The sequence below is a fragment of the Strongylocentrotus purpuratus genome, unplaced genomic scaffold (genome assembly GCF_000002235.5).
Source record: "Strongylocentrotus purpuratus isolate Spur 01 unplaced genomic scaffold, Spur_5.0 spur5_scaffold_6, whole genome shotgun sequence".
Classification (NCBI taxonomy): domain Eukaryota; kingdom Metazoa; phylum Echinodermata; class Echinoidea; order Camarodonta; family Strongylocentrotidae; genus Strongylocentrotus; species Strongylocentrotus purpuratus.
Window position 1 is genome coordinate 26,409,438 of NW_022145612.1, and position 12,026 is coordinate 26,421,463.

Here is a 12,026-nt window from a genome sequence, read left to right on the forward strand (position 1 = left end):
CATTGTCAATACTGTTGACAATAGGAGCATATTGTCATCTCCTTGTCGTCACCACTACTAGTATCCTTTACACAACCTCATTCTCATCACCACTTTCAGATTATTGAATCAAACGTATGTGTTGTGGAATCATAAAATTCATAATTAACATGAACACTACTACTAAGTACTTACACAACCACAACGACAATTACCACCACCACCACATCAATTATCATATTCAACATAATATACAGCTTGGTTCTAACTCCCAAACAAAGCAGACCATAATTTCCTATCATCCTCATGGACGATATGTTTTCATAAAAAAAGATCAATACCTGTTTCTTTTTTCCATCTCAATAGCTATCAATACAGCAACTTTGGAAAAATATTTTTACAGAATATTTAATAATTAACTCCCAAATTAGGTTGGAATGATACAGAACAGCATGATACTTGCGTGTTCTGAACACTTCACTACAGCACACAGATACAATATAAATTTACAACTAGTTGGGCATTAACGTTTATCATCTCAAATGTAAGTAAAGCCTTTATGGCTCTAAACAGAGAAGCTGCTTCATCAGCTTCCGAAAAACTTCAAAGCCACTTGGAAACATGAATACTCACATCTCGTAAGACTGAATTCATCTTGCAATAGAGAGACAATGGGAGAGCTAAGAGGATGTCATTCATGGTTGCCCAACCTTTGACCCTGCCTACATGTCCTCTCCCTGGGGGCACGTATCGTCTCCAGTCCAATGGGTCGGTGGTATCTAGATAGCATTCAATGTGGGTCTGAGGGATCTCTTCGCTCTCCGTGGTGCTCTCGTCTTTTGAACTTTGACCTGTCTTGTCTGCGGTAGTACTGTTCTCTTCGCTCTCCGTGGTGCTCTCGTCTTTTGAACTTTGACCTGTCTTGTCTGCGGTAGTACTGTTCTTGATAGCATAGCATTCAATGTGGGTCTGAGGGATCTCTTCGCTCTCCGTGGTGCTCTCGTCTTTTGAACTTTGACCTGTCTTGTCTGCGGTAGTACTGTTCTTGATTCGTGGGGCTACATCAATATCTGCTGTGGATGAAAGCATATAGATTAATGAATTCATGGAAAGAATCTTTAAATATAGTCAAACCTGTCTATAGCAACCACCCAAGGGAAACAAAAAAAGTGGTCTTTGTAGACAGGTTCCTTTGGTAAATGTTTCAATGAGAAACCATTTTCAAGGGAAAAACATGTGGTCTTTGTAGACAGGTGGTCACTAAAGCATGTTTGATTGTAACAAAATACAGGTAAATGAATATAAAGACCCTTTGATAGATAGTGAAATTAAAAATGATGTGTACTGGAGATGTGTTTATAAATAAATATTGGATGAAGGGCATTCTACACATATCATGTTTTAAAACTGAGTTATTCTAGGCAGTCTGGTCGGAGAAAAAGCCTAATCACCTACAAGTTGTAATGTCACTACAGGATTTTACTTCAACTTGAAGGCTCACAACATCCTGCAACTTTGAGGTTTCTATTCCTATGACTGTTCAGGATCTCAAATCGGAGAGAATTACCTTTGTAAAAACTCTGTACCTAATCACACTTCCATTTCTGTCAAAATCCAGGCACAGTCTGGGCCCCATTTCACAAAACTTTTCATCAGTGACAAATGTCAGTTTTTGTTATATTAAGCTACTGAAATCATTGCTTCTGATTGGTTATCAGCAGATTTGTCACTGATCTTTGTCATTTGTCATTGTAAAAAGGCTTTGTGAAACGGGTCCCTGATGTTCATTACTCTGCTTACTCGACTCACCCTGGCCCGACTGATGATCTGTGCATCCTGGAGGCATGGCAGATGTCTCTGAATTCTCCTTGGCTCCTGAGGATAACGTGGTATCCGATGGCTCCAGCTTGACTGGACCTACTTCAAGGTCTTCTGAGGATAACTTTTCCAGTGGCTCCAGCTTGACTTCACCTACTTCCTTGCTCTCATAGATGAGGTGCCAGAGGAACCGGTGAAGGGCATCTAACCTCTCCATCTTGCCAGTGTACCCGTATCTCTCCATGATCTTCCTCTTCTCATGGGTGTGCTGCATCTTGCTCTGAAACACAATAATAACAATATTTAGCTTATATACAGCTTCGTCCCTCGGATAGGACGTTAAATGGAGGCCCTGTGCAGAGAAGAGTCACCACCTCGGCACTTTAAGAACCCACTGCACTATTTGTAAAAGAGTAGGGGAAAACCCTGGTGTAATGGTCCATCTGCACACCCCCAATCAGTTATACCGGGAGGAGAGACCCAAGGGTTACAGTTACAGAATCGGTTCGTTGGTTCTTAAAAGAATTCTAAAATACAACAAAATAATTGTATTAATATCTTGCTTTGTTATAGCGTATGACATTATCAGTTCAATATAACCAACAGAATGATGAGATTTTCTACACTGTGAATTTATTGTGACAAGAATAAATGATTATAAGTATTGTTGAGTAGGAAAGCTATCTCAATCATTAGTACTCAACACATCCTCAAAATAACAATGAGCATTGGCAAGTAAAAAAAATTGATAGGAAAGGAATATTTTAAAGTAGAACTTACTTTGAGTAGATCTGACATTGCTAATGTTTTCTTGCCAGGCTTTCCCTGAAATTCAACAAATGAAAATAGGATAAAAAATGATTCAATACATAGATCTTTAATACTAACAAGATTGTAAATATATTACTATGCACTTGAGATATTCATATTAAGATCAAACTTAGTATGTAAGTCCTTACTGACAGTAGATTTGAAATAATTTAATGTTACAGCTACAGATTATATGAAAGATGTCGTCTTTTAAAAAAAAAATCATTAGGACTTGGAATGGAGGTAGGGTAATGGCTTGCGTCTTTTAGGTGCTAACCTGATGTAATTCCACTATCTGATAGAATGGTGTTCATACAGTCTGCTCTAAAAAAATAAAAAAAAACCTCAAATATTTGCATAATTTTCAATAGTTTCAAAGAATTTTACTATGAACAATTTGCAAAGCTTCTGGACATGTTTTGGTTTACATACTTTCCATTCATTGCCTAGCAGAACTAACTTTCTGTTTTAAAGGTAAAGACCAGTATTGGAAACGCCCCAATTTCAAAAAATGAAATGGAAGCTCTCATTACCAATCATGTGAAAGAATATGTTTTGACTAATACATGATGATAAAAAATTTGCCGGGAAACCGCCTACTAATTCATTTATTTGGTAAATTTGTTTCTCTCATGGTCTGTGAGAGATATAGGGTAGTCCCATATACATCTTTCTGTGTAAAGTGCTTGTAACTTTACGAAGAATGGGCCAAATTTCTTATCATTTTGATGATTCCAGAACCTTGCAGATGCTAGATGCTAGATGATCAACCTTTTCTGATCGATTCCACAACGTTTCTTTCACAATGCAATCGCATGACCATAACTGGTCTTTACCTTTAACCCTTACTGTACTGGGGGGGGGGGGGCCTGGGAGGCCCCCCCCCTCGACATTTTCGGAGATTGCGCCGCAACCGCTTGAAATTTTGAATTGTCGTTTCATGACTTTTTTCCCTCAAGTCTTACGCACGTTTTGATACCATTTTCGTCGCAATCGGATATACCTGTGAGGTGTTACATAACAATTAGTATGCGCATGTCATCAAAAATATGCTATAATTGCATATATTCATGTACAAGCAGAAATGTGAATACAGGTTTAGATGTATTCCTTCCTAAGTGGGTGATATGAATTGATATCGAATTGCTTTTATATGTTTCTCAAAGTAACTTGATGTATTCCAGAACAAAAGAATACATAAGAAATAAAAACAATAGATATAATAAGAAATAAAAAAACAATGAAATACATAAGAAAATAAATATTTGAAAATCGCATCAAATTTGCATAAATTATCATTATTAATTACATCCAAATAAATATTTTGTGTTAGAAAAGAAGTTTCATATGAATAATGAGTTTCAACGTTCAAAAAGTGAAGTTTGACACGTTTTCTGTAAAATGCATAAAATTAGCATTTTGCATAATTAATTAGGCTATAACGACAAAAATTTGCATATTCGCAAAAAACTAATTACACCATCTTGTTCGTTACGTAAATATCTACAAACATGCAAATTTTCGTGTTCATCGGACATCCGACGGCCGAGATCATAGGGGGGGGGGGGGCCTCCCAGGCCCCCCCCCCCAGTCAGGAGGTGCTCAAAATAGCCCAGTACAGTAAGGGTTAAGTCTAAGGGGATGAAATAAAATCAACAGTCAGTTGGTTAAGCCAACTGCACACTACACGATCCTATTACAATCCGATTTTAGAGAAATTTGCAATACCATTTGATACCAACATTCAAATATGTGAAGTGGCCGAGGATCTGACTGGTCATGTGATTAAGAAAATCTAAATGTTAAAGATAAAGACCAGTTATGGTCATGCGATTGCACTGTGAAAGAAACGTTGTGGAATCGATCAGAAAAGGTTGATCATCTAGCATATAAGTATTGGTGTTTACTGCAAGGTTCTGGAATCATCAAAATGATAAGAAATTTGGCCCAGTCTTCGTAAAGTTACAAGCACTGTACACAGAAAGATGTAATTGGGACTACGCACACGTGCGTGACAGGTGCGTTTATCTCTCACATACCACTAGATAAACCAATTTACCAAATATATCAATTAGTAGGTGGTTTCCCGGCAAAATTGTTATCATCATGTATTAGTCAAAACATAATCTTTCACATGATTGGTAATAAGAGCTTCCATTTCATTTTTTGAAAGTGGGGTGTTTCCAATACTGGTCTTTACCTTTAAGGGATTTCATCCTTGAAAGAGGTAAAGCTAAGGCGGCTCAGAATCGTAGTGACCAGTAGTGCAATTGTCAACGAATTTGAAGCCAATTCAGCTTTTATTCTGACTAGAATAATTATTCTTATCATTTAGAAGCTACATCAGGAAGATGATATCTGTTTAGAAAATGGGATCGTAGGACGATCATGGAGTGTGCCGTGGGCTTGAATCATACCAACCTTCAGTTTGCGATACAAGTGAGGCATCTTGACAGGCTGTGGAGCAAAGTGCGGTTTGACGATTATCTTATCCAGCACGGCTTGAACTTGAGGATCGTCATCTCCAATACTAGCATGAGACACAATCTTGACCTGACAACAATGTCAAAATAACAAATCAGACATTTGCTTTCCCTTTCGAGGAGTAGAATGAAAACAATTCTAATGCCATAAGACCCATGGATTCACAGAGTTTAAGAAAGTTCTAAACTTTATTTCTATTCATAGAAATTGATATTAAAGGCACACTGTCCTACTTGTAGCTACTTGCTCCCTCTATATAGAAAACTTCGCCAATTGGTGCCTGTTGGTCCCCCACGATCCTTTTTTTCTTATGTTAAATGAGAGCTGAGTTAATGAGATAGCCACCTGTCACAGTGACCTCACTGGCATGCTGTGTGGTCTAATCCCTTCTGGTTGAAGTAGTAAAGTCTGCCTTTAAAAGATTATTCTTTATAACACAGAAGAGGCAGAATATTATTGAATAAACTTGAATGAATTAAAAATCTGGAGTTCCAGCACATCATCTATATAACTTCAAATTTCCTACAATGTAACTTCGTAACTAAAAATGAATTTTTATTCCAGGAACTTTTGAATTTAGTCTTGTAATATAGACATAATTTTTGAGCAGAGAAATAGAAGTGACATTTCATCTCACTTTATATTAAGACTTCACTTCATTTCTTAAATTTTTCAAGACTGACATTCAAAAAGAGAGAGAGAGAGAAAAAAGTAAGGAAACTTACTGATTCAATTTTATTTCCTTCCTTGCGTTGAATTTCTTTTACGAAGTAATTCAGTTTCTTGTCTTTGGCCAAATTTATAACCATCCTAAGTGCGAAAAAGAAGAACAGCTTACTTTATTGATAATTGACAACAACAGCAACAGAACAACAACATTTACATTAGATGCTGCTTGTAAGTATCGGCTTGCATGGTGATGTAGATATACAGTAGGCTTGCGGATGCACCATGTGAGAGAAAGGGAGGATTGAGGAGTCCTGAAAAGGACTCTCGGTTATCTTCCTTGAGGGTGTGTAGTCCTGAAAAGGACCGTTGGTGTAGTCTTGAAAAAGACTTTTTGTTATCTGTCTTAGCTTATAGTTATAGCGTTTGGAGAGGATGGGGGGGGGGCGGGAGTGGCTCGACGTTTCAAACAGGTTAACTATCTGTTGTCAGGAGTGGAGAATAGCTGGCGTGCGTGAGCTATAAACATTTACATTGTACACATAAACATCCGAGGGGGTGCTCGAGGGGCCTACAAAGTACTCCTGTTACCCTTTCACCAATCTGCCCTCAGTGCTCCTCTAGTACTGAAAGAATTCAAGAAATTGCTTCCTACCAGGTACCCATTTATTACACCTAGGGCGAGTGTGGCATACGTAGCTAAAAGTCTTGCCAAAGAACATCAGTGCCATGACAGGGACTTGACAGGCAGGAATGGACAAAGTTGATACCTCTAGCACATACTGTAGCATGGTAGGTCAAAGGCCTATTTGTACATGTTTAGATAGAATAAGATTATAGATGTACCTGAATAAAGACTTCCTGCAACATTCTGTCTTGCTCCCCATTTCTGCTTCTGTCTTCTTGATGTACTGTATGAAACAGAGAAATAAGAAAATAATCATCTCTACAGGAAATATTTGTGGAATAAACCTATACCTGTACACAAGAGGCATCCGCATGAATTGATTCACGGTTGAGACAAAATATGGGGAGCTAATTAATCCTTTTGCGACGATCATTCCATATTTTGTGGTTCAATAACTTTTGATTCACAGCCGATGTATGAGCAGAAAAAAGGCCAAAATGTCTGCACACACTACATCCACTTTCTTTCATGCCTATATTGCATTTGATGCCAGGTATTCTAAAAAGGAAAGTAAATTTAAAAATCCTTAAATTGACAACATTGAGATATTCACAAACATTGCTTTTCTATCACATTCCTTACCTTGAATAAAAGAGGAATCTCCACCACACGAACATATGCTACATGCTCCAATATCAGTCTACTTCTCTCCAGGTTTTTCCAAGCCTTAGTGATTTTAGACTTACCAGCTATAAGGATAAAGAACATACAGTTAAAGAGAAGGTTGAGTTCTGGGAAGAGGTGAAAAATAATTTGTGAGCGTTATCATTCTTATTATGCAAGTGTGGAAGAACATCAGATGAGACATGTTCCCTTAAAAGCATGGCTCTTCAAATGCATTCATATTCTGAATATGGCATGTAACATCGTGAAACTCCAGGGTAGGATTTTTAGGCCACGTGTTCATGTAGTCCCATATACATCTTTCTGTGTACAGTGTTTGTAACTTTACCAAGGCTTGGCCAAATTTCTTATCATTTTGATGATTCCAGAACCTTGCAATACACACAAATTCTTATATGCTAGATGATCAACCTTTTCTGGTCGATTCCACACCATTTCTTTCACAACGCAATCGCATGACCAGAACTCAACTTCATCTTTAATAGCACAATAAATCTGTTGTTTTCTAGACAACATAAGACAAATGAATATATGTACACCTTGCCTGTTAAATAAACAACAGCAACAACAACAAAAAGATGCAGATTTGGGCAATTTTTGTAGTAACGGGTCACAATTTATACAAGACTAAATAATGTCAATATCTAATCAATTTTGTACAAATCTCCAGTCTCAAAATTGAGAGGAAGAATGTATACAATAAAGCCTACTGTAAACAGCCTTGCCACAAAGGTTATAAGAATGATCTTCCATGCTTTATTCAAGCAGCTCTCACCAAGGAATCCTTCAAAAAAACACTCAAAAAACATCTTTTTCTTTTAAATTTGAAAAAAATAGCCATCCGGATTTAAAATGACTACCAACTGAATACTTTCTTGAACTATTTAATATTGTTTGAAGTTGAACTGTATATACCAAGAGCAGTGTATCTACAGAGTTTAACTGATTATGTACCCCGGGGTAAGTGCCCTGAACACCTGATACCAGCACTGTAGAAGACATTGTTATTATCACCGATATAAAAAAGACCACACATCAATAACAAAAATATAAAAATTTGTTCTCCATGACTAAACTTTAATTGAAACCCTTATTCTAATAACCTGCACACAAAGACCATATTTGTTTCCTATGAGCAGTCATCATATACAGATTTCACAGTTCTTACATTGTCTTACCAACATCAACTATAATGAACACACTGTATATCGATTACAGGCTGCCTTTAGACTGACCTGGCACTGCATCTTGTGATACTGGCTTAGATTTGCCTGTTGATTGTGAGACTCCTGGTGAGGATTCTGCTGAGGACAGGATACCTGCTGGGTCATCGACTGTGTGACAATGAAGGAAAAGGATTGGTTTATTGTCTATCTAACCATTATGAAAGTGCATCTGATCAATACACAAGATTTGATTTAAAGCCCCACTGCACTAGTTTGGCCAGGAGGGATTAGACCTCTCTGATTGGTCACTGACAGGTGGTTATCTCATCGTATCAGATCTACAAGATTTGATTTAAAGCCCCACTGCTCTAGTTTGGCCAGGAGGGGTTAGACCTCTCTGATTGGTCACTGACAGGTGGTTATCTCATCATATCAGCTCTACAAGATTTGATTTAAAGCCCCACTGCACTAGTTTGGCCAGGAGGGATTAGGCCTCCCTGATTGGTCACTGACAGGTGGTTATCTCATCATATCAGGCTTAGGCATTGTTTGCTACATAGAGGGTGCAAGTAGGTATAAGTAGTGCAGTGGGGCTTTAAACCTCATAATATACATACATACATACTGCCTTGTTTGAAGTCAGAAGGTTTTCACTCATACAAAACATATATTAATGCTCTTTCTGCTCTGAATACATAACGCAAAAGAAATATCACATTGTCGAGATTTATCTGAGTTTACCACTAAGTGCCGGCATACAACTGAATATCCCAATAATATATATGAAGAAAATTCTAACCACAACATTGGGAACTGCCTAGGATTCTCCACTACTGTCTATTTTAAAATACAATTATCACGAGACAAATATTTGTACCTTAATTATGTCATTGACTAATTGTCATGAATTGAGGTAATTAAACTGACCTTTTGTTGGTGTCTGTTTCACGACCAGAGGCTTCTTTTCTCCTTGATGATACATCTGCAAAACTTGTTTGGGGACTGTCCCTTCGTCTAATCCATGCTGAGTGAAGAATCTAGGATACAAAGTATTAAGGATGATAATTGATACCTTTTTAGAATCTATAGAAATTTAGATATTATCTACAGAGCTTGTTGAATTGTAAAAATAACACAATATGCCACATGATTTCTTCTAATCCCAAGTTTGGGCGACTGTGGTACAAAGTCCATCCTACTAACAATGCTCGGGCAAAACGGGATGCCGTGCAGTCGAAAATGATGCCTCCGCCATGGAGCAATTTTACAAACCAAAACAGAAGCAATTTTTAAAATTCAAGTTTGATTGTAATCCACTAAAAGATTCTCAGCACAATGTGATTACAAGCTATTTTTCATATACATGTTTGACCCTTTGATCTTTGACCTCATGAACCTAAAATCTAATCAATCCATTGGCTCTGCAAGATACATGTTTTGTGTGTGAAACATCCCCAGGGGCAAGAGCTGCCAGAGCAACTTTAGGTCATCCCAAACTTACCTCATCTCCCTCGCCCGTCCTGTCATGAAGGTGAAGCTCCTCATCAATTCTTTTCTGGCTAACCTCTTGAAGATGACTCTCACTCGATATCTGTCCATCATCAAAGCATGCATCGTTTCCTGCATCAAAAACATGTTTATCATGTCAAAGTTAACCATAGAACTAGCAGGGGTACTTCATTCAAATCTTAATATTAAAGATAAAGTTGAGTTCTGGGGGGTGTTTTACAAAGATACTATGTTGAACTTATCTCTAAGTTGGACTTAACAATTATGGAAAGCTGTTAGCATCTTTGAAAATATTCTGTAAAAGTTATTTTAAAAGGCATAAAATGTTGATTCAAATCATTCATATTTTCTATTATCAATGAGATTTCATGTTCTTGATGTTATGTGGAATTTTTAGTGTAAAAAGTCTAAAGAAGAAGTCTAAAATATTTGAATTTCTGCTTTTGAATATATTTCATTTTAAGGCTACAAATGACTCTCCATAACTTTTAAGTCCAACTGAGGATCTTTGTGAAACACCCCCTGGTCATGCTATTACAATGTGAAAGAAATTGAGTGGACGCCTTTGGAAAAGGTTGACAATGTAGCACATAAGTATCGGTATATACTGTGAGGTTTTGGAATCATCAAATTGATAAGAAATTGACCCATCTTGCAGAAATTAGTCTTATACACTGTACCAAGAAATGCCTATATAGGACTACACAAACGCATGGCATGATGGTGTGGTCCATGACCTTTAGCCGTTATTTGTCATATTTTGAATAAGAAGGCATTTGAAGAGTGAATCTTTGCAGGAGACAGTTTTTCTATGATACTCTTCCATATCAAAGATAAACTTGAGTTCTGGTAATGCGATTGCATTGTGAAAGAAAAGATGTGGAATGGATCAGAAAAGTTGATCATATAGCATGTAAGTAATGGTGTGTAATGCAAGGTTCTGGAGTCATCAAAATCATCATAAATTTGGCAGAGTCTTGGTAAAGTTACAATCACTTACACAGAAAGATGTATATGGGACAACACACATGGTGTCGGGGCTAGTACTACCCTGATTTCCTTATCTTTCTATGCTCATTACTCAGCCAGTATACATTTTCTTCCAAAATTGTTTGGCACATGACATTTATTTGTAATCTTGAACATTCAGTGTTAGTTTCGTTAGATTCTGTGAGAATTCATTTTCCTTTTTTACCAGAACTCAAGTTTATCTTTAACATACAATGATTGAAAAAGCTCACATATAATTTTCACCTCTCTGACCCAGCACTCTACTTTCTCCTTAAATGATTGAAAGAGGTCTTGGCTCCTCTTTCTTTGTTCAATCTTTTTATTTCAACTTCTTTACTTTTGTTTGCTTCCATTGAACAGACTTGTTACATTATACAATCATATAAAATATTTCTACTGTTGTATGTGGTTTGATAACTGTTGAATCTGACAATGACATACCTAAATTATGTTCTTTTCTCAAAACCTGACCATCATCCAACTGATTAGATTACAAACACTCCAAAACTAAGGCTAAAACATTGAATGATGAAAAGATAATGTATGTAGCTTAAATTTGTGTATTTCTGACCATTGATATAATGTTATATATATGATAAAGACTATTAGACTTACATTTATAGAAACTCCATTCAATTCATTCTGGTTCTTCTCCACATAGTAATACACCTGTTGTGTATCAGTCAGTTCTATATTAAAATGCAGCTTGGAGAAGTCAATTTCTGTGTACACACACATACACACACAAAAAGATACAAAACACATCAAACTATTAGACAACTTCCAAAATAATTTTCATAAACATCAACTATCATAGATACTGATTTTTCAAGTGAACATTGGACAGTCTTGATTAAAGATTATCGTTCAGTGCATTGGAAGGGAAAACAAATTCCTTGTCTTTTGTCAAATGCACTGCACGAACATTTTATTTTTAATTTTTTAATTTAAAAGCACTATGAAAATGGAATAAAATGCAATTATTAGTACAGGTAATGTGTTGGAATAGACTCATTCTGTCCACTGTTATCCATACCTCTCAAAAATCTCATGTATAAAACATAACAAGTTCATTTCTTATGAGATAGTTATACAGGCATGGGCTTTAATGAGCGTAAGTGGCAAACCTTTGGCAGCGTTTATTCCTTTCAAAACGAGATCTGTATCATCATCATCATGGTCTTCAACACTATTATCAGCAATGCTGCTCTGATCCACAAGACGAATACAAGTGATCTGTAAAGACAAGGAGGATTAAAACAATTCATGCA

At 36.7% G+C, this 12,026-nt stretch overlaps 1 protein-coding gene across 5 annotated transcripts in view; it reads right to left on the reverse strand.

The window, feature by feature from the left end:
* The window catches only part of LOC588089 (general transcription factor 3C polypeptide 1), a 36,787-nt gene that overhangs the window by 17,767 nt on the left and 6,994 nt on the right, over positions 1–12,026 (reverse strand). For 2 of the 5 annotated variants that reach the window (XM_031000240.1, XM_031000241.1), the window contains exons 8-19: positions 11,883–11,991; positions 11,371–11,477; positions 9,737–9,855; positions 9,163–9,272; positions 8,305–8,403; positions 7,028–7,134; positions 6,604–6,668; positions 5,817–5,901; positions 5,029–5,160; positions 2,578–2,622; positions 1,789–2,077; positions 613–1,052 (exon numbers count right to left, since the gene is read on the reverse strand). In XM_031000240.1, the coding sequence (XP_030856100.1) occupies positions 613–1,052; positions 1,789–2,077; positions 2,578–2,622; positions 5,029–5,160; positions 5,817–5,901; positions 6,604–6,668; positions 7,028–7,134; positions 8,305–8,403; positions 9,163–9,272; positions 9,737–9,855; positions 11,371–11,477; positions 11,883–11,991 (1,707 nt within the window). The remainder of the gene's footprint in view (positions 1–612; positions 1,053–1,788; positions 2,078–2,577; positions 2,623–5,028; positions 5,161–5,816; positions 5,902–6,603; positions 6,669–7,027; positions 7,135–8,304; positions 8,404–9,162; positions 9,273–9,736; positions 9,856–11,370; positions 11,478–11,882; positions 11,992–12,026) is intronic. The other 3 variants (XM_031000243.1, XM_031000244.1, XM_031000242.1) reach the window with 3 other exon arrangements.